We start from the raw sequence: 25,840 nt of genomic DNA, 5'->3' as shown, positions 1-25,840 counted from the left end.
GGCCTATGGGGGCAGCCCAGGCGCAGTGACGTGAAGCGACCAGTGGGCGGGGCCCAGGCCCCCAGGATTTTTCGGCCGCCCAGGTGATGTGAATCTGGGCTTCAGAGGAGACAGTGAAAGATGGCCATGCTGGTCTTCTCGGGAACCATTGGATGGGATGGTGTCCAGAATTGTCCTTTGCAGTCTCATCACAGATCCAAGAGGAGAGAGGTGTGCTTGCCTTGCACCTGCAGGGGCGTCCTGACTGTCTCAGAGGTCCTGACTGTCTCAAACTTTGAATGATGAGGTGGAGGAGAGGTGGAGTGAGGGGGCCGGTGGGTTCAGGAGAGTTTCTTCTTTAATTTTGTAGCCGCTTCTGTGCAGGGTTGTCAGGAAGATAGAGGCTTTGTGGGAACCACAAAGCACAGAGCAGTGAACACGGCTTAGATGCTGGCCTGAGGTCAGCGGTCTGCAAGGGTTACAGGGTGACGACGGAGGTAGCTTGGGGATCCGTACACCTTTTTTTCTAAAAGTAAACAGAGCCCTCTAATGCCATCTAAATCCAGCATGTGCTTTCTAGTATCCGTGGGATTTAAAGTTATAGCTGTAGAGTGGATACCCTGGAATTCCAATGTAACAGAGGAAACGCTACCTGCTTTTTTATTAAAATTGTGGAACACAAGATAAAAAGAGTCACGGAGAACTCTTAGGAGTGTGGTGCTTCAGCATCTGATGAAGCCCACTGGAAGTTGTCAGGACGTGTCCCATAAACGATGGCGCTCAGCGGAAGGTCACTTTGCTTGGAGTTAACTTGAGCCCTACAGGTGCATCTGAAAAATTGCTCGTGTGTCTGGGACTTGAAGGATGATTAGCTGCCGTCCAAGACGCAGACCAGATAAACACACCAGCGTAACTAGACTTGAGTGGAGGAGAAATCCGTACGCACAGGAATGGGTATAGGCCATCGTGAACACGAAAGTACATTTTGCTGAAATCTGATTCTAATCAGAAAAACAGCCTGAGAACACAACACCTCTTACTGCTGCTGGTGGAGTAGGCGGGAAAAACCTGGACTGGATTGAGGAGGGCCCTGGGAGGGGTTTCTTGCAGTCACGGGGCGAATGAGCTGGAGTGTGCACCTCCAGGCCTGGAAGGATTCAAGGCCTTTCCGATAAAGTAGATACTTTGAGAAACGTGATTCACGTCTAATATAATGCCCTTTTCAGATGAGGGAAAATGTTAAACCGCAAGAGATAAGTTTATGAGAGGCCTGATTTGGCCTGTTTTGTTTCAGATTTCCCACCAGTATAAAATTCCTTACAACCTATAGGATTCAGGATTCTGAAATCAAAACAGCAGTTTGTATGTTCGGCGGTGGCTGAACAAGATGAGAGATGGCTTTGGATTGCTGGTTGTCCAGAGTCTCTGTGGGCGTTAACGTAAACACTCTCTTAAGAAGGAAAAAAGACTATTTTTAAGCAAAATGGATAACTACAATTGACCCATTGTGCCCAAACCACATTTTGTTTTTGAAAAAAGGACTACATGCTAAATGGATTTCTAGTAAACTAATTTGAGCACAGAGAACCTTAGGCTAGGGAAGACGAGCATCTCATCTTAATTAACGAGGAAACTAAATTGCGTTTTGTGGAGCCAGAAAGGGACCGTCGAGAAACCCAGAATGAACATCCACTTTTACTGAACTCACGTTTACGCGTAGACATTTGTTTGTGATGCCCATAAATAAAAAGTTCACAGGAGATAAGTGTTCTTTGAGAGCATGATTTATGGAAGGAAGACTTGCAAAGCATTTCTTTGAAGATAAAATGGAAAATGAACTTCCTGAGTCATTGGGTTTGCTGCCCTGACTCTCGGAAGTGGCCGTGTTTCCACATCCAGCTCCTTGGGTTCCGCGTGGAAAAACTTCACGAGTTACGCTGAAGTGGGACCATTCGGGGTCCCTTGGGGGTAGCGTTTGGTATTGGGAGAAGTGGTGACAAAGAGGTAAGGTTCCAGCAGTGTTTGATGGTTGTTTCCAATAGCATTGGGGATGGCGGTGGGGTTTCAATGGTGGAGCCAATTAAAAAGTTAGTACGCCTTAGATTGACACAGATGTGTGTGTATGTATTTGTAGGTCCTGCAGAGCAGATGCAAATTTAGCTCTAAACTATTCATCTTACTTGGGAGCAGGGAGAAGGTTACCTACCCTGTGTTTTGTGGGTGTGTATGGGAAAAAATATAACCAATCTTTAGAGTATTGTTTGGGAACTGAAAGTATGCTACTGAACTTACTGTGCTTTAACACCGCTCTTTAAAGTGAACTTTATATATTTGGTTGTTAGGGTTATAGATCGGTGTATACCATAAACTGTGTTATTTTACTATTCCTCTTTGCTGGGGTTTTTGTTCTAAAATTGGTTTATGTGTAGGTACAAGGTAGATTAGATAAGAATTACCCCAAAAGCATCTGTATTTAAATTTGTTCCATAAAAGGACTGTTTATTCACCTCCCACAGTGAAAGAATCAAGGGATGAGAGAGCAACGCAATTGTTTCTGAAGGGACAACACAGTCACAATTTATGTTTAAAAGTATTGTCTGTTGAAGTCTTAAAGCAAGGGACTTGAATATTTTTAGAACTCCAAGGAGATGACTTGACAAACCACACACGCTTTATTTTTCCTGTCGTGCATGCTTTTCCGCTTTGGTTGGCTAGCTCTTGTCATAATAAGGTAATCCGTGCCCTGTTCCCACCCCGTTCCCAGGAACAGACAACTAAGGTGCTAATGAAAACACACACAGGCTTTCCTGAATGAAAGTCACATGACTTGTTCTAGTTCCTTTATTGAAAGAGAAACCTTTACCAAAATAGTACTTCGGAGAAGGAAGCAGGGTGTGTGGAACATTAACCCAGGAATCAGGAAACCAGGTGTCTAGTTGCTGTTCTTCGTGAGTCAATGTGCGAGAGAGGAAAGCCATTTAATCTCTCTTTCTCACTTTCTCTGTCTGTAGAATGGGGTCCTTAACAACCCTCTCCTCCTGTGCTCAGGGCCCCTGGGAGGCCCAGGAGGTTGTCAACATCCGGAGCGGTTCAGCTCCTCTAAAGAAACGTGTTAATAAATCCAGCCATGCTACTGATGTTTCCTACCTTGAAACCATGAGCGTGTACAGGAAAGACACTTTCGTAAACGGGTTTTCTTAAATTAAAAACAAAACCCAGGATGCTTATAGTTGTCTGAACGTGGAGCCGGTACCTTCCTAAGAAATTCAGGCCTTTTCTGTTTCGGTGGCTGGTTTTACTCCAGTCTCCAAGAACCATTGTTTTTTCCCCTCTTTGTTTCACTTGAGATTTTTCTTTTCATAGATAATTATCAATTGTCATGAAGTAGTGTTTTAAATTACATAGTAAAACAACAATTAAGGAAAAGAGCGTTCTGATCCTGAAACTGTATCAGGACCGTACTTTCTAATGACCTTTTTTACCACGTGGTTATAAGAGATAGTGTCAAGATGAAAACGTGTAACCGGAATATAGGCTTTTTAAAATTGACAGTGTTGCTTTTAATATGGGATGCCTTATGAGAAAAACAGAACCCTTAAACTTTTAGTTGCTGAATTGGCCATTGTTTGGCCTGGGGCTTCACTCTTCAGGGTTGATTTAATGAGGGTGATCACTCCTGCCCTGTTTGGATTTGTCTGGTTGTCAAACTGGGTAGGAAAACCTCCAGCGTTTGATTCTTTTGTTCTTCCACAGGCCCACTAACCCCCAGAAGAGGCATTTTCATAGGTAATTAATGCTTTATTTTCTTTAGAACTCTTAGTATTAAAATGAATCTCGTTCTGAAAAGAACTTGCGAAAGTTTCAGGACCAGCACAGGGATAATGGGTTTTCTGTTAAAATTCCCACTAATGCGTTTTCTGTAGAAGCTGAGTCCCAGGAGCCGGTTAACTTTTGGTATCAGATTTGGCAAGTGGAGAGGGTTTTTTGTTTTGTTTTTTTGGGTAGCACAGAATCAGGTGTTCCCATTTCACCTCAGAAACTTAAGGGAAAATGTACCTTGACTCCTTTATCTGCTTTGCCAAGTACACCAAGTTGGGGAAGCTTGGAGGGGAGGGGACCTCCGTGCCCTTCCCCACAACCCGGTCTTCACTTGGGGCGCCTGTAATAGGTGAATTCTCTGCAGACTTTATCTACTGCAGACATGAGCAGAATGCATGTTTCCGTACAAGTTGGGCAAGGCCTTTGAATGCTGGCATTCTCATCCGCCAAACGGAATTTTCTGAACCTCCAAGATCAGCGGTTATAAACATGTTATCGATGAGGTGGTAGGTTTTATGAGAATAGCCACATTTCAATGGGAAGATTCTTTCTGTGTTAATTTCATTAGTTTGAACGTATTCTTCAAGGTGGCAGAGATTATTCTGAATCACTCAAGGTCGATTGTTGTAGACAGAGTTCAGTGGTAGATTTTTTCTGAAGAGAACTGGTGAAGTCATCACTCAAGACCGAGGAAATGCTGAGGCTGATAATTGCTCCTGATTATTCCATTTCTTTCTAGATGGCTGCAGAGACTTAACATTAACTGTGCACTGAAATAACGGGCACAGAAGAAAGTGTGAATAGAGAGAGCTGGAGTCTATGTTGGACACTAGCATTTTGCTCTGTGGGTGCGAATAATACAAGATACTTCTGTGCTTGGCCGTCTCATTTAATTGAAATTCATTGCATCAGAACTGAATTCATTGCATTCTGCTGAGATGGAATTGGGTTAAGACTTACAGGCTGCACTTTTACAAATGATACAATGGTTAAGTTGGCAGCCCAGGATGTCTTTTCTATTGGACTAGGAAATACTAAATTTGTATCAAGTTGCTTTTACCTGTCCAGAGACTTTGTAAAAGTTGATCAGGCAAAAGTGTCTTCAGACTTGGCCCAGTTTTCTTATGCCATACGTGATATTTATGTCCAGAGACGAGATTTGCTTAGGTGCTTTTACTGAAATTTGGAATATTTGGTCAAATATTGTGATCCATAATATACCTTGAAGATGAATGATTACATGTACAGCATTTTGTAAATACTGGGCTTTTTAGTATCAATTTTAAAGAGTACCAAATTTGGGGGAAATAAATAATTACTATTTTGGGGTGATGTGTGTGTGTGTGTACATGTGTGTAGTTTCATAATATCTCATCCACTTGTGCTCCAAGAGGCTGGATGTGGATATTATGTTCATAATTGAAGCTCCAATACTGAATAATAATGTGTTCTCTGATCGTGTTAAAACTTTATAACCTTAAGTATAACTATAGTTTTACTGTTACTTTAATCTATCCATATGGTATTCTTAGTACAACTGCTTGAGTGAGTTATTAGGGTATAGTACTAAATTACAATCTTTCCAACGTGAAAAAAATAGGTGTTATGATAGAGTTCGTTATATTAGTGATTTTAATGATTACCTTAAAATCCATATGTATAGATCAAGAATGACTTACACTTTTGCATAGAATCAGTGCATAATCTTTAATGGTTATGAATGCAACATAGTGCTTTCTCTATGCAAATTCAAAAGTAGTTACTTAAATCCACCCATCTTTTGCCTCCAAATTATAAGTGTAACTAACAATCCCCACAACTTGGTGGACATGAATGATTTTGAAAGAATGCTACTAAAGTTGATGAGATGATGGAAACGTAACCATTATTCTGATCAGTATTGAAAGATAATTGCATGCCCCTCTCCCCTTTCAATCAAAAGAAGTGTTTAAAATCCAAAAAGTATTTTTTTTTTCACTTTATAGCGTTAAGACATTTTCATACATAAAGTCTCACGTAATACTCCAAAAGCCCTGTGTCATAGGAGGGCCGCCTGGATCTCCATTTTTGGAACGAGGAACGTGCAGCTTAGAGGGTCCCAGTGACTTGCCCGGGAATCCCTGAGACAGAAAAGGGTAGTGGTGGGTTGAACCACACGAAGATGCTGTTTTACCAGTGCTCTTTATTTTATATCCCATTTTATCCAAGTCCTACACACTGTCTACTTTGGAAGCTCATATACAATAGTGACCTTGGGATTTTATTGTAGATCGGCCTTAGGCAGCTTTCAAGTTAACAGTTGGGTTTTTATTTCACTTGGTGGCAGTTACTTAATTTCCCTCTCTTTTCTTCCACGCGTTATTCATTCACAGTAAGATGGGGAGAGCTAAGCAGGAAGACTGGACAATAAAGGAAAGCTCCCTCATTTTTTAAAAATTTATTTTATTTTATTTTTAAATTTTTATTGTACAGTTGATTTACAAGGTTATGTTAGTTTCAGAAAGCTCCCTCTTTTTTTTGTTTCTGTTTTTTTTGATATGGACCATTTTTAAAGTCTTCATTGAATTTGTTACTATATTGCTTCTGTTTTATGTGTTGGTTTTTTGGCCCCGCCGCGAGGCATGTGGGATCTTAGCTCCCTGACCAGGAATCGTACCCGCACCCCCTGCATTGGAAGGCAAAATCTCAACCACTGGACCACCAGGGAAGTCCCCCTCATTTTTCAAACTGGTTTCCACACCTGCCAGTTTGAAGAGTTCAGGATTCGACGTTGTTTTCAAAGCTCTCGTGATGTTGGTGAATTTTAGAGCTGAATCAAAATGTTGGTTGGTCGTCTCTTCTGGGGGTTCCCAGGCTCTCTTCCTGGACTTCCAGTGGTCTGCAGAGTTGGAAAACTTATATTCCTCCAGCTGTCTTTGTTTTAGTAAAGCAAACTGTATATTGTACTTGATAAGATACCACCCCCTGCAACACCAAATACTTGAAAACTCTCTCCACACAGAGTGGTGACGGAAAAAAAAATACAAGGTCGTTTTGAGGGAGAGGAGTTGAGAACCATCCTTCTAATGTAACTCATTTTAAGGTTGTGAAAACAGAGGCTGAGGGAGGTCGGGCGTCTTTTCCAAGGTCACTGATTTAATTAGTGGGTAGAGATGTTTGTAAATATTATCAGGAAAGAATAGGGTTTGCTCTGTCTCTGTGGGTCTTTGTGTGGAGATGAATACCTTTCTCCTAGGATATGGCCTGTTCCCTCTAGAATGATTTATTGTTTGTAGAAGTGCTATTTGTCTTTTTATTTTGGAGCCTTGCAGGAAATTGCTTCATGCATATACTACAAGGTATGCTGGTGGACAGAACTAGAGAAAAGCAGACACTTGAATAAGGAAGAATGCTGTAAGTTAGAGAAATAGGCTACTGATGCCCATGTGGGCAGTGTTTTCCGATGTGGCGGAAGGGTGAAGCCCTGGCAAGCATTAAAGATCATATGCTTACTTGTGTTAAAAAACAAAAACAAAACAAAAGAGAAGAGGAAGAAAGAAAATTCTTGGGATAATTCAAATAGAAAGGCCTCTATGATCTGGGAAAAGGTAAGTCCTTTTTCTTTATCAGTGGGTCATCCTGGGCCACTGATCTGACATCTAATGGGGCTGTGTTTTCAGTCATTCCTTGAGGGGTCCTTAAGATGCATTTCTTCTCTAAGTGAAATATCCTATACTCGTCATTATGAATAAGGTCATTAGCAGTTTCCTAAGAAACTGTTTCATGATGAGTCATCACTCTATTTGATCATGAGTCTATTTGAAAACGAACAATTTTAGAATTTGCCTAAGGACCCATGAATAATCAGTGGTTGCTAGGTGGTGATCTTCTGGGGAGTGGATTATCTCACCAGTGCCCTTCTTGTTTTTAAGATCTTTTATTTTTTTCCGAGAAAAAACTTGTAACTTCATTGTTATGGGATGAGAAATGGTTTTTCAGAAGGCACTGCCTTCCTAAGATGTGATTCTAACCCCCCTTTGAAAGGCATAAAAGAAGACAAACAGACATAACAGTTCACACAACAGCTATCCATGTTTGAAAAAACGTGGTCGGGAAATCTATAGCCTTGTGCTATGGGGAATGGTTCAGGGCTGTGTTTACACGAGCTGCCAGCCTCTCCAGCATCCGCAGAGAGGGCACTCCCTTCGTAGCAGACGGCGGCCTCAGGGCCACACGCCTGCCATGAGAAGCCACGCGCGCCAGTAATCCACCCGGCATCGCTGTCGGCCAGCGGCGCAGGATAACAAAATGGGAATGCTTGTCCCCCTATCAGGAATGAATGGAGTGATGAAACTGCTTCTCAGGATAAGAAGAAAGCAAAGTTCACAGGACCCTGTCTTGGGGCGTTGGCTCTGTGGAGCACTTACCCAGTTAGGTGGAAAGCGACGGAAATAAAGATGCTGATATGCTATATGAGGAGTGTTTGTAAATAAACCCGGTAGTCTTTCCCTGGATGAGGTCTGGATCCCTTCTGTGAAAACTTGTCTTCCTCGGAGGACCGGGGACGGACCTCTGGCTGCCCGGCCCCGTGCTGGTGATGGAAAGCAACTGAAAATAGAGGCTGAGGTCAGTGACCATCTGATGCCCGTGGATCCCCAGGTCTGTCGTAGAAGCCGCCCCAACCCATCATGTGAGTGACACAGCCGTTTTCTGCCCTGCCAGGCCCAGCTCAGGCCCCCTGTGGTCCCCTGCTTCTTTCTTCCTGTAGGGCTTCCGGAGCCCGAGGTGGGTGGGTGAATGGATGGATGGCTAGACGGATGGACAGATGGATGGAGGGAATTGTGAGGTGGGGGAGAAGTTTTGGAAACAGGCCAGGACGTTCTTACTAGGTTTAAAAACTGTGCATATAGTACTTTAGAAACTCCAGGCAGTAAGCAGGATTAAACAGGGCATGGACTTGAGGTTGTTGTGCACATTGATTTTGTTTGAAAATCAGAGATGCACGTACAGCCAGAGCTCCTGAACTACTCGGCAACAAGAATGTCTAGAAGGGGAAAGTGGTCAGTTTCTTATACCACAGCCTGGATGCAGTTTTTTAAAAGAGAATTTGCTACTGTGATTTGTGGTGGTGTCCTGCTTGTGTTTTATTCTTATATGATGCAGGTAATTTAAAAAGTGTTTTCCAGCGTGAAAGGGACCTAAAATAATACTTTTGGTAATTATGCAAATGAAACAGAAAACACGTGCATGAGCTACTCATAAGCTCTTCCAGTTATATTTAGATCAAATTTTTTAAACAAATACTTTATCAAATAAGTTTGGTGACACTAATACAAAGAACTCTTCTTACTTCACCAATTAGACTTTTAAGAAACGCACAGTTCAGCTGAAAATACTTAGGTGCGTTTTCGCAAAATATCTTAGTTGCAAAACTGCAAAATCTGTATTTCTTCTTTCTCTAGAATATTATAAAGCCAGGAGTGGACATTTATCTCAGTCAGTTTCAGAAAACTCACTTTAACTGGTTGAATAAACAAAAAAAATTTAAACTTTTAATAATGAACGGTGTGGAAATAATCGATATGAAATATTGACCCACTTCTATAAATACAAACATTCATGATTTTGAAACATTCTTTCGATTTTATTTATTTTGACAAATTTTTGAAATGAACATTTTCTTTTCAAGTTGAAAGTTTACAGTACCTTCCAAATATTGATAGAATGACAACTTGGTGCTGAGGGTCATAATAAAAATTGTAAAGATGCGGTAGCACGGACAGGTCTTAATTCCGTTTTTTTTTTTTTTAAGTATTTATTTATTTATTTATTTATGGCTGTGTTGGGTCTTCGTTTCTGTGCGAGGGCTTTCTCCAGTTGCGGCAAGTGGGGGCCACTCTTCATCGCGGTGCGCGGGCCTCTCACTATTGCGGCCTCTCTTGTTGCGGAGCACAGGCTCCAGACGCGCAGGCTCAGTAGCTGTGGCTCACGGGCCCAGTTGCTCCGCAGCATGTGGGATCTTCCCAGACCAGGGCTCGAACCCGTGTCCCCTGCATTGGCAGGCAGACTCTCGACCACTGCGCCACCAGGGAAGCCCAATTCCGTTTTACTTCTTACTGTTATTTGCAGTGTAGCTTGTGAGTACTGCTGGTTTATGAGTAGACTTAGTTCTCAATGAAATAAGCACTGCAGTAAAATACCCAAGTTTCCCCGGCGTGGAGCGTTTAACTCAGTTCCTAGAATAACTCTGGGTGATAAGCATGCATCTTCACGAGTCTGGAGTCCGTGCTGTTCGGCTGGAATGTTCAGAATTCATCTTTGAATTTATTCTTGAGCCGTTCTTGGCCAAAGACACAGGATAGGCTGTCCCTGCTGGGACCGCAGGTGTCCTTGCTGGAAAAGTCTGGTGGAGCCACTCAAACGTGCAGTGCCCCCAGCCCCCCCACAGACACTTGGGGTCCATCCAATGAAGTGGAATTTCCACACCGTTTTCTTCTCTGAGAAACCACAGGTTTGATCTTGCTGGGCCCCGGCTGCGAGCTGTCAGCCTCTCTGAGCTCTGGGTAGCCTCGCCTCAGAACTCCCAGTATTTCTCTGTGTGCGCTGTCTTTGCTGTTAGGCTTCGGATTCCAGAAGCTTCACTAGGTTAGTGGACTCCCTTTCCCGTTCCTTCTGAGTCTTCCCCGCTCACCCTCAGCTCTTGCTGAAGAAGAATGCTCACCTGTGGTCTGTGCGATGGGAAGCTTCCCGAGAACTCAGCCCTGCTCTCCTCACCTTTCCCTGCGCATCCGTAGCTGCAAAGCTGAGGAAACTCACACGTAAGATGTGTTCTGGGCCTGCTGCCCGTCCGTGAGAAGTCAGCATTTCGATTTTGGTTAGTTTTTTCCCTCATAAATGATCCACAGACATGTCATGTGATCACAGTTCTATTTATAGTGTAGGCTTCAAAATTGCTTAATTTTCAGACGTCCTACTAATTTCCTAGTAGAGCTCTGTTTTCTTAAGACACCCCTGAAACCATGTGCAGGCAGCTCTGAGCCTTTTTAAAAAGTGTGTGTTTTATCTGTTTTTCCCCGAAAAAGCCAACAAAGAAATGACAGGAACTTGCCTTAAGGGCTCCTTGGGAGGATAGAAAGGTGACCTGTGGGGCAGGAGACACAGAGGCGGGAAAGGTTAGATCTTCCTTCAGCTTTCAGACTTAACCAAATGGTTACATTTTCTTATCTTTTCATTACAGAGATGCTAATTGTGACATGTTGCATACTTGAAAACTATTTCACCCATTTGAAAAATATTACAGTGCAGGCTAGAAAGAAAGAGGTTTGGCTTCCAAGCTAAAAAAACAAACAACCCAAAACCAAAAGTACCGAATCTTCAAGCCTACCTTTGAAACCAAGGAAATAAATGTAATGTTGACATGTGTTCGGAGCATGAAGTGGTGTAGGTGGTAACAAGTGCTCCAGAAAACAAAGCAGGGAAGAGAGAGGGAGAAGGTGGAGAGGAAGCAAGTCCTGTAGGTATTTAGGGGGAGAGTCCGTATGAGCAAAGGGAATGACTAACTGTGCAAAGGCCCTGGGGCAGAAAGTTGCTGGTGTGTCCCAGGATCAGAAGGAGACCCGTGTAGCTGACCAAGAGGGAGCAGGGAGAGAGTAGTAGGTGATGAGAAGGAGCTAACAATGAACCGTGACGTGTAGAGCCCGGTCAACCACTGTAAAGACTTTGTTCATGTTCAACAGCGAAGACGGAAAATACAGTTTCTTTGGAACAGCATGTGCAGTGTTTAAAAACTTTTCATATCATTTCGCCATAGCATCTTTTTTCACTTAGTGTGGTATATGTCAACTCCTGACTTTCTTTCTCAAAAATATTATATAAAAGGTGAAAAGACCTAAAAGTTTCTGGGGGGAAGGAAGATGCTGAGATGTCATTGCACTGGGGAAGGCAGAGGGAAATTGTCACAAGATAAACAGTGCCATCAAAGCACAAGTGTTTAGTCGTGGAATTACATGCTCAGTTACACAGACGTATTTGTAAAGCACCTTATAACATGTTTAGGTGGTGTTTCATCCTCAGAACCTCCAAGGAGGGAACGTTCTTGCTCTTACCCGTATTTTTTAAAGGAACCACCCGAGGGTGAAGGGGTCTAGCAGTGGACCTCAGGGGAGCTTCTGCCGGGCTGTAGGGAACGATGCTCTGGTCCGCTCGCTGCCGCCTGGTGCTGTGTCGTCTCAGCACCCCCAGTGGCTTCCTTTGAAAACCTGGGTCAGTTACTCCCAACTCCCCCTCCCCAGGGCATCCATCCGCACTGTGTGCTTGCCCGTAAGGAGCCCAAAATTCAGGCTCTGCAACAAATTGATTTCCTTCTTCAGCTGATTGGGAAACTAAAATGATAGAAAAGTCATTATTCCATGTATTTCATGGAGATTGGGCCTCAACGTGAAAGCACCGATGGGGGTGAGCTTGGAGTTAAGGGGTGTAAGGCGTCCAGAAAAGCTAGTACCGCGTGTGGTATAAAGACCCTCCCCTCCTTCTAGCCTGTCTGTGGAGAAACCGCACCCTTAGTACGTGGATTTTGTGGCTATTTGTAGCTTATGTCACTTTAAGGACTTGACATGGGTTTAGGTCTACGTTTAGAACGTAGGCTCGGTTTTACTTAATTTTTCTGAGATACGTAAAGAAGGGATGGCCTGCGTCAAGTGTCTTAAAGAAGCTCATCCATTCGAACAAGAGAAAAATGACGATCTCATCCTAATTATTTATTTCGACTGTATTAGTAGTTATTCCTTCCCATAGGGGTTGCTATTACTTTGTCCAGACGGGAAGTGTGAAATTTGCATTTTCTCTGTCCAGTGTATATTTTAGGAAACACGCTTATGCTCGTGGGTCTCTTAAAGTCATTCTTCAGAATTTGATGTGCAAGGAATCAGGGCAGGAAGGGGCGGATGGCGGGAGGCTGCGTGTTCGCGTTGGGGGGAGGTTTGTGACCAACACCCAAGGTCTCAGCGGGGACACATGGCCGGGGCGCTGTGCTTCCCCCTCTGTGTCTGCCACCCTCGCCCTACAAGCAGATTGCTAGCGTAGACTTGTAAATAACTTGATTCTCGCGTAGTCTTGTCAGATCTGTGCAAAATGTGTGAAGTATGGGCAAGTCAAATAAGGATCCAATTCAAGCTTATCTCCAAAGAATGACAATGGCTAAATATTAGTATTTCTTTATGTGAGCATATTGAAACAACCAATTTTTTTTTTACACATTCCAAATCTTTTTATTATAAGTAATAAAATCATAGAAATACTGTACACTCATACTTTAGAATTAGACTTGATTCTTTCACTTGAGTTTTACAATTGTTTCCCTCAAGTTTTTGGTTGTTGAAAGAGAATAAAATCAATGACAAAAATACTAGTGAATAGCACTTGCCCTCTCCTGCCCAAAAAAACCCCCCACATAATCCAAAAAATACTAATACTGTCAAATAAGGATCCAATTCAAGCTTATCTCCAAAGAATGACAATGGCTAAATATTAATATTTCTTTATGTGAGCATACTGAAACAACCAATTTGTAAATATAGTAAAAGTTACAATGAATGGGCTAGTTTACTCTGCTTCTTCACTCGCTGTTTAGGTCACTTTGAAGCCTATGCCCCATTCATGGTCAGTTTGATACAACGAGTAGATTTTGCAAAACGGCCAGCTGCCCTCTAAGGAGAATGGAGAAAATAAGTTGTTTTATGTTAATTCATATAGACCGAGTGTCCCAAAATCATAAAGCTGCTAAATGTGAAAAGGCGGAAATGATCTCTCCGGACAGGACATCCCCGTCTGTGTGGTGCTCCTCTGGAGGGGAGGGGCCTGTGTGTGTGATGTATTGGGCGTCATTGTGGTCTATCAAGTGGTCGTCTGCTCAGTCTGGAGTTGGTGTTTTTGATTCCTAAAGATGTGGTTGGGAAGGCATGTCTTCTTTAAATCCATTCTTAAAAGTCGTAGAGAAACCCTGCCCAGCTTTTGGAGCCTGGGAAGGTTTTCATGTCAATCAGTAAGAAATGCTGTCTTTACACCCAGTGGATCGTTTCCCACCTTTCCAAGCCTTCAGCAGTTTAGGAAGCTGTCTTTGTGTTGCTGGGTATTTTGGTCCTGCCCTCTGCCTTCTCCCTGGAGACGAGGGAAGGATGGGACGGGTTTGTGATCAGGGGTGTCCCAGCAGCGTCCCCCTGTGTGTCACCGTCTGGACGGGACTCGGTGCCCTCCAGCCCCGGGCATGAAGGCTTCCCACCTGGGGGCAGCGACAGGCACCTCCCTGCTCCGTGTCTGACAGCTGGTGGCCCTGGGCCCTCCAGGAGGGGCTGGGGGCCAAAGTTTCCAACCACAGGCTTCTGCGGATCTCCCGACGGCACTTTGAAAGTCCCGGGTCCGAGGCCCCTGGTGTGCAGGGTCCCTCCCAGCGAATGAGCAAGTACAATGTCTAGGTTAGGCTCTGACAAGTCTGCACAAGTTCTCTTCAGCAGGCATCCCCAGCTGAGGCTCAAGTTGTGAAGGACATTAAAAATGTTTCAGCATTTGGGCTGAACGAGTGTGCAGGGCGGCTTCACCTGGCTGGCCCGGGCACTGCCTGCCGGGGAAGCTGGGGGTGGTCTGCAGCCTGGGGCACCGGGGCCTGGGTCCCCCTGGCCCCGCTTCCCTGGGAAGGCGTGGCTGTCGGCTGCTGCTGTCTTACCTTATTTTTTAGCAAATGCACTTGATAAAGATGGTCTGTAACTTCTCACGTTCCACTTTTCATTCCTGAAATTTCAATCAGGGGCACTCCATTTGGATGTAAATCGCTCTCATCGGCCACAGAGGAATTTACAGAGGAATTTAAATGTCTCTCTGCATTTTGGGGCACGGCCGCGTGTGACCCCCGAGAGGATAGAGGTCCTGTGCCCCGTGGCCCCGCCTAGTTGGGGCCCCGCCGGCTTCCGGCATCTTGCTCGCGGGCCGTGCATACGGAGAGGGGTGTGTGCGTTCTTCGGTGATGCAGAGACACGCGCGGCCCGTGCACGAGGCGTGCAGAAAGCCCCCAGGCAGGGTGCTCTGGGCAGCGTCTGAGAACTGTTAGCTTTAAATGGCTCTGAGTTACCCCCCCCCAAAAAACAATTCTGCTTCTGTTCTGCTTCTAGCCAATGAAAACAAGTTTATTCATTTTTTTCCGAGAGCTCTTCGCCCTCGTGTTTGTGCATTCATGGTTTGTTTACTTACTGCTTGAAGTTGCAATTGCTGGTGATGTCATTCATGGGTGCAGTTTTGAATGGAGGAGAAGCCGTGATGGCAGATGGGTGTGCTCAGAGATTCCCAGTGCGCAGGGCTGCCCGGCCTAGGGCTTTGTCATTCACAGCACAGCGTGTGGTTACACGTGTACATCATTGAAAGGTGCGGGAAGAAGGCAGAAGGATGGGCCCCAAGGTGCACATCCTGCCAGCACCACATGCTTCACTGTTTGTAGAAAAAACAATGTGTGTGTATGTATATATATATTTTCTGTTTGTACTACTGAGTTATATATTGTATGCATAAAATCTCTTTTGGTAGTTTCCCCATGCCCAGGGAGAAATCTAGGGCAGAAGAATAATGTCCCCATTTTCCTAACAGGGAACATCCTGGTGGGTGCTGCCTGCTGGGCCTGGGGACCCCGACTCTGGTGAGGCCAGCGGCTCTCCACACTCGCATGTCCTTGAGCCGTGGGGACGGTTGCCCTGAGTCCTTCCTGAGCTCCCAGGAAGGCTCCTGAGGTGGCCGGTGGTAGGAATGGGTGTCCACCTGTGCCAGGGCAAAGGACACGGCCCTCGGCCTCCTCTTTGCTGGGAGATCCTGCATCTCAATGTAAAGGCCAGGTGCCCGTCTGCACAAGGTGTGTTCTTTCCCCCGAGCCAGGACTCTGGCATCCGTATTAGGGAGGTGGCATCCATGGGAGAGAATTTACTCGCAGTCTGGAGGTTGAGGCTGCTCAGGCCCTGTGGGTCTGTGCCCAGCAAGGCAGCTCAGGTCACTGGCTGGGCAGGCGGTGGGTCACAATATGTTTCCCCCCGTTTTTTCTAATCCTTTCTTTTTTCTTTTTTTTTCTGTAATAACAGACAAGCACTTCACAAATCCCGTTTTCAATACATTTCCAAATTATTGCATTATCATTATGTATAAACCAGAGTAAATTTCAGATTCCTGGAGGAACCTTTTTAACTATACTCATAAGTACGTTTCCTATTAGTGATATTCTAGAGGTGATTTGAGTTATAGTTGGCATAATTTCAGACTTCCAGAAAATGCTTATTTCAGTTTCAATAATAAAAACAAAAAAGGTATCAAATTATAAAACGAAGAAAACCCAGTAGCAACTCTTAAGTATTTAAATATTCGAAGGAAAGTATGGTTCATTTGAAATGATACATAACAGGATATTTGGGGATGGATATATTTTGAACAAACTGTTATTCTACATTCCCTTAAATTTATAGCAAAACTATAATATTTAGGCTTGAGAACCTCAGATAGACACAATATAAACATTTTTATAGTGTACAAAAATATACACCTGAGGGAGAATTACACCGTTCATAGGATATTTGCAATTTTAATGCAAGTTCCATCACTTGGTCCAAATATTGTTTCAGAGGGTAGGAACATAATGCTTATAGTCACATTCTCAAATGACTCAAGCAAGAGGAGAGATTTGGGCCCTTTCTGAATTGCAGATCTAACATATATAACTTTATTTATGTTCAAGTTGAAGGAGTAGTACTATAGGATATATTTAGTAATAATCAGTTTTATTCGGTACTGTGGTATTATGCGTGGAATATCAAATGGAAGAGTAAGGAAAACTAATTCCTAAAGTGTGTGCTAGCTTCATAAATGATTTTATGACTTGCTTCCTCCTTCTCAGTAGGGTCTGTAACAGGATAGCAGGCTTTTAAGTCAATGGGATTGCATCTCTGAAGCACGTAAGCCTGCCGATAATTTTCAGAGCGGGTATCAATTAGTCTCCAGGTGTAACACGCAGATGGAAATATATGTTGTAACTTTCACAAATTTACCCTTCTTTCCCCTCCTTGTCTTCCTCGTGTCCTGGGACACAATGTCTCTGCCACCATCACTCAGCTCCACTGTTAAAGTGAGACACAGCCGTGTCCAAATGAGTGAACGTGGCTGTGTTCCAATAAAACTTTATTTCCAGAAACAGGCAAGGACCCGATTTGGCCGTACTTTGCTGACCTTTCTCTTAGAAGGCCACTCTCATGTGAGATGACAAAGGTTTTCTTTTCTCCTGGGCCTCAGACAGTCCTAAAGTTCTGTGCTCCTTTAGAAGATTTTATTCTGCTTTTCTGCCTATGAGAAATGGCATAAACCACATGGGTTTTTATTTCTGGTTAGCTCGTCAGAGCTTCGTGCAGGACCTAACAGGCATGTGCTGTATGCTGGGGACCGAGGTGGTCCAGCCCCTTGACCAGCAGGAGAGATAGGTGCACGAAGCAGAAACGCACAGTTTGCAGGGTTCGGTGTCTTTGGGGAGTTTATAAACAGCTGATGGTACCTTGTAAAGGTTTAAACTCCAGGACCCAAATGGAAGTTCCAGACCTCCTCTCACTCCTTCCCGAGTCCTCCCGTCTTTTATTTGCAAAAATGGGGGCTGCATTGTCGGCCCCCAGTGCAGCAGTGAGGAAAGTTCTGGGAGAAGTTAAGGATCCGCTTTTCCTGCTGATCAGCTCCAAAGCAGCGGGCAAGTCACCGAGGCTCCCTCATCTGGTTTTTACTTAGAAAAGGTCTAATGTTTCATAATTTAAGAGAAGGGTTCACCAGCAATTTAGGGACATTTTTGCCTCTCGGGTGTTTGCGTTAGGGCATGATAATATTTCTCCGATGATGCTAGAAAACTCTTGCCGTAAAAGGGTAGCTTATAGGATCCACACACCAGGCTTTTCAATAACAAACAGAAAAGGAATGAATACTTAAGTATTACGACATAAAGTTGGTGTAGGCTATTCACTATAAAGTTTCTGCTGGTTGCTGTGGGTGAAACTTGGACAATGGGGGGAAATTTGAAGTGCGGTAACAGTCTAGGACACCTGATTGCTCTAGTCTTTGGTGATTAAGACAAGGTCTTATGTGAAGGATTAAACAAGAGCTAAAGAAGGAGAGAAGCCTTTCATTAACCCCAGCCTCACCTGAAAACTTGGTTGTCTCATCCTGTTTCACGTTGTGTCATTAACATCAAGTTGCAACTTGATGCTGGGAAATGTCTTTAATAACAAGCATTCAGGATGAAATGATTTTAATTGTCAGTGGAAATGACGAGCTCAACTCCAAGAAGCTTCTAAATCTTTCACAAGTCGGGTTGGTGAAGTCACTCACTTACTGAGCCCGTTTGTCCTGGGGACCCTGTGCTTCCATATTTTCCTTTTAAGTTATTTTTTTTTTCCACTTGCAAAGTTCAAGTAACCGTTTTTCTTAGAATCCCTGGCTTGTTTGTTATCACACCCAACCTTACTTTTTTTTTTTTGTATATTCTAAGAGTGTTTTTGCTTCTAGTAAAGTGAGGAGATACTGAATTATCAGGTTGACTTTTCTAGGAATTTCTCATGTAACAGAAAAGTTTATTTTCTCCCGTCATTCTGTGTTTTAACATAAAAAGTCTCAATGGACCTGAAGGACATGTTTGGGCTCGCCAGAGGGTTTATTTTTTTTTTCAATCATAGTTGCTACTAGCAATATAAATTTTAATCTTAGGAAGTATAATGTTTCATTTTTGTCATGCAAATAAGTGTCTGCACTGCTTCTCATTCAGATCTGCCTGAAAATATTGTCATCTGCACCTGCTCCATGGGTTTGCTGTCTGTTTTGTCCATTGCTGCTCACCAAAGGCCCATGAGACGAGGCCCCGTTTCCTCCTGATGTGCCATGGAGCCCCACGTGACTCTGTCTACATCCAAACCCAAATAATCATAAGAAATCGTTAAAAAAAAGAGCCGTGAGTCAGAACATGCTCCCAGAATGCTGCTTGAGTTTATTTGCCAGAGCACATTTACCCGATTTATTTCTAAAACCTTCTTGACCCGATGCTCCCTGCATTTTCCACTGAAGTGTTTGCAATCTTGGAGGCCAGCTCGGCGGTGGTGTGATGTGGCCGTGTTCTGACGTCCGAGCCTTCCGTGGCTAGGGAGCTTCCCCACTGGTCTCAAGGACAGAGTTTTTCAGCGATTGTTTTCTTTTTCTTTCTTTCCTTTTTTTTTTTTGTAAAATAGAGCAAATTGGAGGTGGGGCCTTTGCTGACAACACCTGTGCTCGTTTGCATTCTGATTGGTCTTTTAAATGGAAGGGAAAGGGCGGAATTAGCGCTGGTCCCCAGGGAGTTACGATAACTGCATAAGGGACTGCACCCCTCATATGAGCGTCATCTGTCGTTTGTCGCAGAGCGAAAAGGAAGAGGATTGACATGCCATATGGAACAACGTCGATCTTTGTGCTGAAAGGTTTTTTTCTTCTTTTAATCAAGTAACTCTAGATTGATGCTTTCCATGAATGAGCTTCTTTACGAAGCAGTGTCTAAGCTACAGACAGTACAGTGTGTAATTATACCACAAATGCAATGTGTATCAATAAATTTAAATTATTTTTGAAGCATTTCGTCTAGGAACAGATTCAGAACTGGTGTATGTTACTCTGTAACTGTGTTCACCAGCAACACGTGTTTCTGGCCTTTATTTCTTCTTTGTGTCGCCCCTGTACCCTCACAGTTCAGAGAATGTCTCCCATCTTAATGATATTCACTGTGGAGGAACTGTGAAATTAATCATTGGTTCTTTGCCTCTAGTAGAATTACCACAGGTCATAAAATAAATAAAATTTTGCTGGAATCTCGTCGTTACGAAGCATACATATTTAACAGTTGAGGGTGATGGGCTAGTAGTGTTGGAAGATTTTTTTTTTCTAGTTGGCTGAACCAGACTAATTTTCAGGGGGAGGGGTAATTTAACTTACTTGAAAAGTAACTAAATAAAAGGCAAAAGTAGGCTCACATTCCTAGGCCCCCGCTCCTGCCTCCATCCCCTTCTTCCCGGGATGCGGGATGCAGGATGGAGTGACAGCAGTGAGAGGCGGTTCATGGCTGGCTGGCCTGGCTTTGCTGGCTGGCTGCTCGCCTGGCCTCAGAGAGCCTGCTTGCTTGGCGCCCTTGAGCCCTGTATCCCAGGCACCTTCCCCGAGTGGTCCCCTCCTGATGACGCTAGGTCAGGATTCTTGCTGGGGTGCGTGCGGGAGGATCTCCCCGTGAGCTGGGGGTGAATGCCAGAGGTTTCAGTGGCAGGTGACTTGGGTGGCATGGACTGAAGTTTCCGGGGCCGTGCGGAGGCACTCTGCCTTGAGGCGTCCGTGCAAGGCCACTGTTATCTGACCCAGTAGGAGACAGATTGCATCCACGTTGGGTCGATATGTTGGCTCCAGGGCACATCTATACACTTAGATATGTGTTTGAAGCACCGCACAGCTCTCGCCCAGACGTCTGTCTCTGAGCTGCTGGCCGTCCTCTTTCTGGTCTCCTTGGCCTAAGGCTGCTCACGTCCTTCCCACGTGCCGTGAACGAATCCCTCTCCCTGTGATGGCACCTGTGTGTGTGAGTGCGCGTGCACGCGCGTGTGTGGTCAGCCTCCCTCCCCAGTCATCCGTGGCTCTCCCTGGCCACGTGTGGGACCACATCCCTGGCCCTTCCCTTCCGTGGAAGCCTGGGGCTGCCCGGCCCACGGCTCAGCGTCTTAGGAAACCACGTTCCTTACTGTCCCCACATCGAGTTGCATCACTGGGTGGCCGACAGCCTGACTCTCTCTTGTGCCCTTGGAAGAGCTTTCTTCTCCCTTTGCTGGTAACTGCAGTCGGGCATCCTTCACAAGCAGGCGTTTGCAGAGGGCAGCGCACCTTTGAAAGAGTTGCTTCCTTCCCTGCCCAGAAAACAGCTGTCATGTGACTCCTCCCATTCTCTTCCTCATCATTCTCCCATGTGCCTCACAGAGGCCCTGCACCGGAGCAGAATTGGAAATAATGTTGAAAGGTCATTGTGTGAAAAAATGCATGAATTATTTCCTTGCTTCTTAGCAGCTCTTTCCTTTCACAATGCTAATGCTTAGAAATTAAGGTTTTGACAATTGTGTTGTTTGTACTTCAAAAAAATGTAGTTACACGTTCAACTTGATTAGAGCTCATGACGGTCTAATGATAGTTATTTCATAGCAATAAAGCATCCTTAAAAACAGAGCAAAAATGTCCATGGCCCTGTGAGTTTGCAGTAAAGGAATGTAAGTTTTTCAGCAATAATTAACTCTGTGTGTTTGAGTTTGAGGGATTAAAGAATTTACTTGCTTAGCTGTTTTCAAGGTAATGGGGTTTTAGCGTTAACAGGAGACAATTAGGTACATTTAGCTAATCGTTAGTGTAAAAATACAGTGAACTCTGAATAGAAACCTTCTGAAAGTGGACCCACAGGGTAGTACTACCTCTAGGGGGGCCGTCAGATTCTTCTCACAGTCAGGGCCTGAGTGACAAAATGCAGACTCATTTAGGGTGAGAGTCAGGTGCAGGTGGATTTTAGCAAATGCCTGTATTTAAGGGACACGAACCTTCAGGCTGTCACCGGAGTCTCTTAGGACCAGAAATCACAATAGTGAATAAAATAGCTGTAGACACATTTTCCCTTCGGAGGAACTTTGGGACCCTGTTCTCCATTAAGTTTCATGTGCTGAACAGTTTATTGTTAAATTTCTTAAAGGACGTAAGCTTTTTGAAAAATAATAAAGTGGCACTGCCTCAAAATGTCACATTGTAGGGAACTTTGGAGAAAGTCATGAAAAGCTACAGCGTTTACGTTGTGTGTAGACAGCACGTGTCTACACAGGCTCTTGTTTGGGTACTGCCTGGCAGGTGCTCACGCTTGGCTGTGGGATACTGGAAATTTCTCTCCTGCTGGGATTAGTCCTCTGAACTCAGGATGAACAGAAAAGAAGTAGACACGCAAAAAAAGCAAATCCAGGAGTGTGGTGAGAGCCGAGCACAGAATTCTGAGTGATTTTAGAGGAATATTCAGAGGTGCAGGTTAAGGAACTACAGCTGCAAAGGAAGACACTGTGGTGTTTACGGTGGGGCGTGACCCACCGGGCACGCATGTGACCGAGTAGTCACCAGCATGGGGAGTGATGAACAACTTGGCATTTTTGTTTAAAAGCCAAGAGGTTTAAAAGGAAAAAAAAGGCAGTGTGCTGTGAAATGTCAGGCTCTCCAGTTGGTGTGTCCTCTAAAGGGACAAACACATCCAGTAAAAATATGCTGAAAACACTGGGGACTGGGAAAAAGTTAGGGAGGTTTGATCTTCCAGCCCAGAAGGAGGGGAGCAGTTGAAGCTGTTGAGGGTCCTCCTGGCTCTGCCCAAGGGCAGAGGAAGGGGGTGTGTAACGGGGGCTTATTTTTGAATCTTGGGTCGTTTCAGCAACAGGATAGAGCACCCAGTGAGAAGAGTTTTCCGAGGGCAGAAGTGTGAACGTATTCCTTCTCCCACTTTCTTACCGTGACCCCCATTTGCATTATCCGTGTAGCTGAGAACACACGGTGACACGTGGCGTGGTTTTCATCCTCTCCGCAGCCCTGTGAGGAAGGCAGTGGTTTCTCCCCACTCTGTCCACACGCAGAACTGAGACCTGGGCATTTAAGGGGCCGTTGCCAGGTCGCTCAGCCTCTCTCCCAAGGGTAGAATCGTGAATGGTTTTCTTGCATTGAAAATGTGAACCTCACTTTACGGATCTCACAACTCACTGTAAACCCAGTCGCCCTGCTTCTGGGGAAACCGAAGGGGAGTTTACCCATTGCACTTGTCTCTGGAAAACGGAATGAGTAAAAGTTTGCTTCCCAAAGTGGATCATTGCCTGAAAGTGACACAGATGGTAAAGGTGGGTTAAGAGGGACCTTGTCTCCCGCAATAGGATGGCTCTGTGAGCCCAGCAGTCCCGCTGACTTCTTTCCTTCCTCTTTCAGAGTGAAGATCTGTCTGGCTTTATCCCCGTGACGACACACATCAGAGAAAAACACGAAAAGAAGATGCTCCGCATTTTTTTTAAATCTGAAGCTGCTCACAATTTCCTTTTGAATCTGAGCGATTACCGTGTGTGGACGCATCTGGATTAGACGTGGAACCACCTCTCTATCCCTCGTTCCCACAGGGGGGCATTCATCCTTGTGCTGGTTGTGTTGTGTTTTGTTTTTCGACAAAATTAGCGGAAGGAGTGATTCACAAGAAAATTGGACGTTTTCATCGGCCTTTTCCGTTGTGGCCAGTGTCTTAATTTCTCCTTAACTTTCATTTTGGCAAAGCAGATATATCCCTCGGCATGCTAGGAGATTCTACCAATTCGCATTAAAGTGGTAAAATCTGGTATTTACTGGCATCCTCTCAAAACTACCACCGTCCTACCTCAGTTCCAGGTGAAGCCAGATCGGCGTGGTCAGGGGCCGGCAGGACCCCTGGGTACCTCTGCCCTGGGTCCCCAGCGCGGTCACCTGCCTTATCAAACAGGCCCGGTACACAGCTGCTTGCCAGATTCCAACCCAGGTACCTGCGTGTTTACTCACAGACAGAGCCCAGTGTGGGACTGACGTTTCCCAACGGAGATGAAATTGGAGATTGGACTTTGAAGATGGATGGATAAATAATAATTATTATATGTAACTGAAGCAACCTACTTTGGAAAACCATCAACTGTATTGGGGGATGGCGGGTGGGAGGGGCAGGGTCTGGGAAGGGGGTGAGTATCTCTTTTTACCTTTAACAGACTTGTTTAATCTTCTCTCTGTAGATGTTTATGTAGGTACTTCAAATTGCAAACGCCTTTGATCCTATGTACAAGCTCAAACGTCTCTGCTATCCTTAATCTTGAGCTTGCATTTCTCTAACCAAAAATTCACGTAGGCATGCTAGCGGTTCAAGACTGGTCAAGGGTTTGGCAGATTTCTTTTAAAATGTATTATCTTTACTATGATGATATCGTGTCTGGCAATGAGGCTGGCCTGAACAACAACACCACACACACACACAGACACAAAAAAAAAAAAAAAAAAAGGAAAGGAACTGATAAAAGAGGCATTCTGGCCCCTGTGTTATTAATAGACAAAGAAGAAGAAAAACAATCTTACAGTACATGTCACTTGTGAAAAAAATTCCCGACAAGGCTACCCCTATTTTACATGTTTTCAGTGTGCTGAAAATATCAGTGTGGTGGCAGTTATCGCGGGTGTCAGGGAAAACTGCTGCCCTTGACCTGCAGGATGTCACGTCATCTCTCTGCTGCCTTGACACCTTGGGGGAGCTCTAGAGTCTCCCTCCCGTGGCTGGGTCCCCAGTGCCTCTTTGAGAGTCCTGTAGATGTTACACGAATTCATTGGAGATACGAGTTGGGTTTTTTTTTTGTTGTTGTTGGGGGGGGGGGAGAAAAATATATATAAATATATAGATAGATATCACTATAGAATAATGCATTCATAAAATGAGGCTTTTCTAGAGGAAGACCAAAAAATTCAATGTCTTAAACATATATTTAATCGCAATGCAAAAGTCTTTCTCCTGCCATGCTGACCTTTTAGAACAGAGGATTGTACCGCAAGACAAAGTTGAATGTAAAGTGATCGCCCTGAGCATTTTCCAAGTTTCACTTTTCTAGAGAATCACACAGCACAACAGTGCATAAACTATACAATGTTAGTTTGATGGTCATTTTCAGTGTGTAATATAGAGAGACTTTATTGAAATGTATAGAATGTCCTAAAGTTTTGGTTTAGTTTCGGGACTCAGGATGGATGGAGTTGCTATGGAAACCACCCCCCACCCCCCGTAGATAGGACTGAACATGGGCGCTGCTGATTGCAGTGTCTGACTCGTATTTAAGTAGCTCCCCATCCTTCGCGTGGTCCTGCCACCCTTCCCATGGTTCATGTTCCTCCTGCAACTTTAAACAAGCGAAGTAAAAAGTTGATAATATACTAAATTTTCTTCTATCCTGTACATTTCAAAAAAAAAAAGGCATATGCAATATTTACATTTTTAATTTAGTTTACAGAATGGAACCAAAATGTATAAATGTTATGTTTGTTAAAACTTCACAATGTATATTGGGTCTTTGTACATTTTGCCTGACTTACCTTAAATTTAAAATATTTTTTGCTATATAAACTTTAACAGTTATTAAACAGTGTTTTCTTTTGGGGTACGTATTGTTTCTGGAGATCAAGATGTTAAATATATTTCTTGCTATTGTGATATGACAAAAGACTGACCTTCTCTTGCTGTCTTCCACTGTCCTTGCTGTATATAAGGGCCTATATGGCACTGCTGGAAACCAGACTCAATGGAACTAGACTAGTGCATTGTATTTAGTCTGTAATGATCATGGATGCTCTCCTTAATAGCCATATGCAATACAATAAAATACATTATTTATGAAATGAAGAAAGCCTGGAGAATGCTTTTTCCTGTGTGGATAATGAATTTGACATCAAGCCACTCTTCTGGTGTTTGTAGTCATTAAGTAAATAATTTGGTTCTTTAAAAACGCTTTGTGACCGTGTGACCTCTTCATTTAATATTTGTATTCTGGAAACCAGAAAATACCCCACACATCACAACATTTATGAAAAGTCGATGTGTTAATAAAAAAAAAAATATTTTATTCACTTCACCAAACGTAGAATCATTGCCTGTGTGCTGGATGCTGTTCTCAGTGCTGTACAGGTACTCATTCCTTCATCATCCCTCACACCCTTCGGTGGTGGCAATCATCCCATTTTGTAGATGAGGAGACTGAGGCACAAAATGGTTAAAGGACCTGCCGGAGGGCACAGAGCTCATTAGCAGCAGAACCAGGACTCGGACGCAGAAGCACAGCCCCGGAACCTGTGCCCGTGTGCTTGCTGCCATCCTGCTCCCGAGACACAGGCGTGGGACAGATAACATCCAGAGCATGTGGCAGTCAAGTCAGCAGAGCCAAGAGGTGCAATTCAGGAGGCG

The 25,840-nt window shown here is 44.2% G+C and overlaps 1 protein-coding gene across 1 annotated transcript in view; it reads left to right on the top strand.

The window, feature by feature from the left end:
* IRS2 (insulin receptor substrate 2) overlaps positions 1–25,286 on the top strand; it is a 30,332-nt gene extending 5,046 nt beyond the window's left edge. The window contains exon 2 of the mRNA XM_082366218.1: positions 22,819–25,286. Coding sequence (XP_082222344.1) covers positions 22,819–22,823 — 5 coding nt within the window. The 3' untranslated portion in view covers positions 22,824–25,286. The remainder of the gene's footprint in view (positions 1–22,818) is intronic.
* The last annotated feature ends 554 nt before the right edge of the window (positions 25,287–25,840 follow it).

This window comes from Balaenoptera borealis (assembly GCF_965194805.1).
Source record: "Balaenoptera borealis genome assembly, chromosome: 18".
NCBI classification, from domain to species: domain Eukaryota; kingdom Metazoa; phylum Chordata; class Mammalia; order Artiodactyla; family Balaenopteridae; genus Balaenoptera; species Balaenoptera borealis.
The sequence above is the reverse complement of the archived record's forward strand: the minus strand, read 5'-3'. Positions and strand labels throughout refer to the sequence as shown.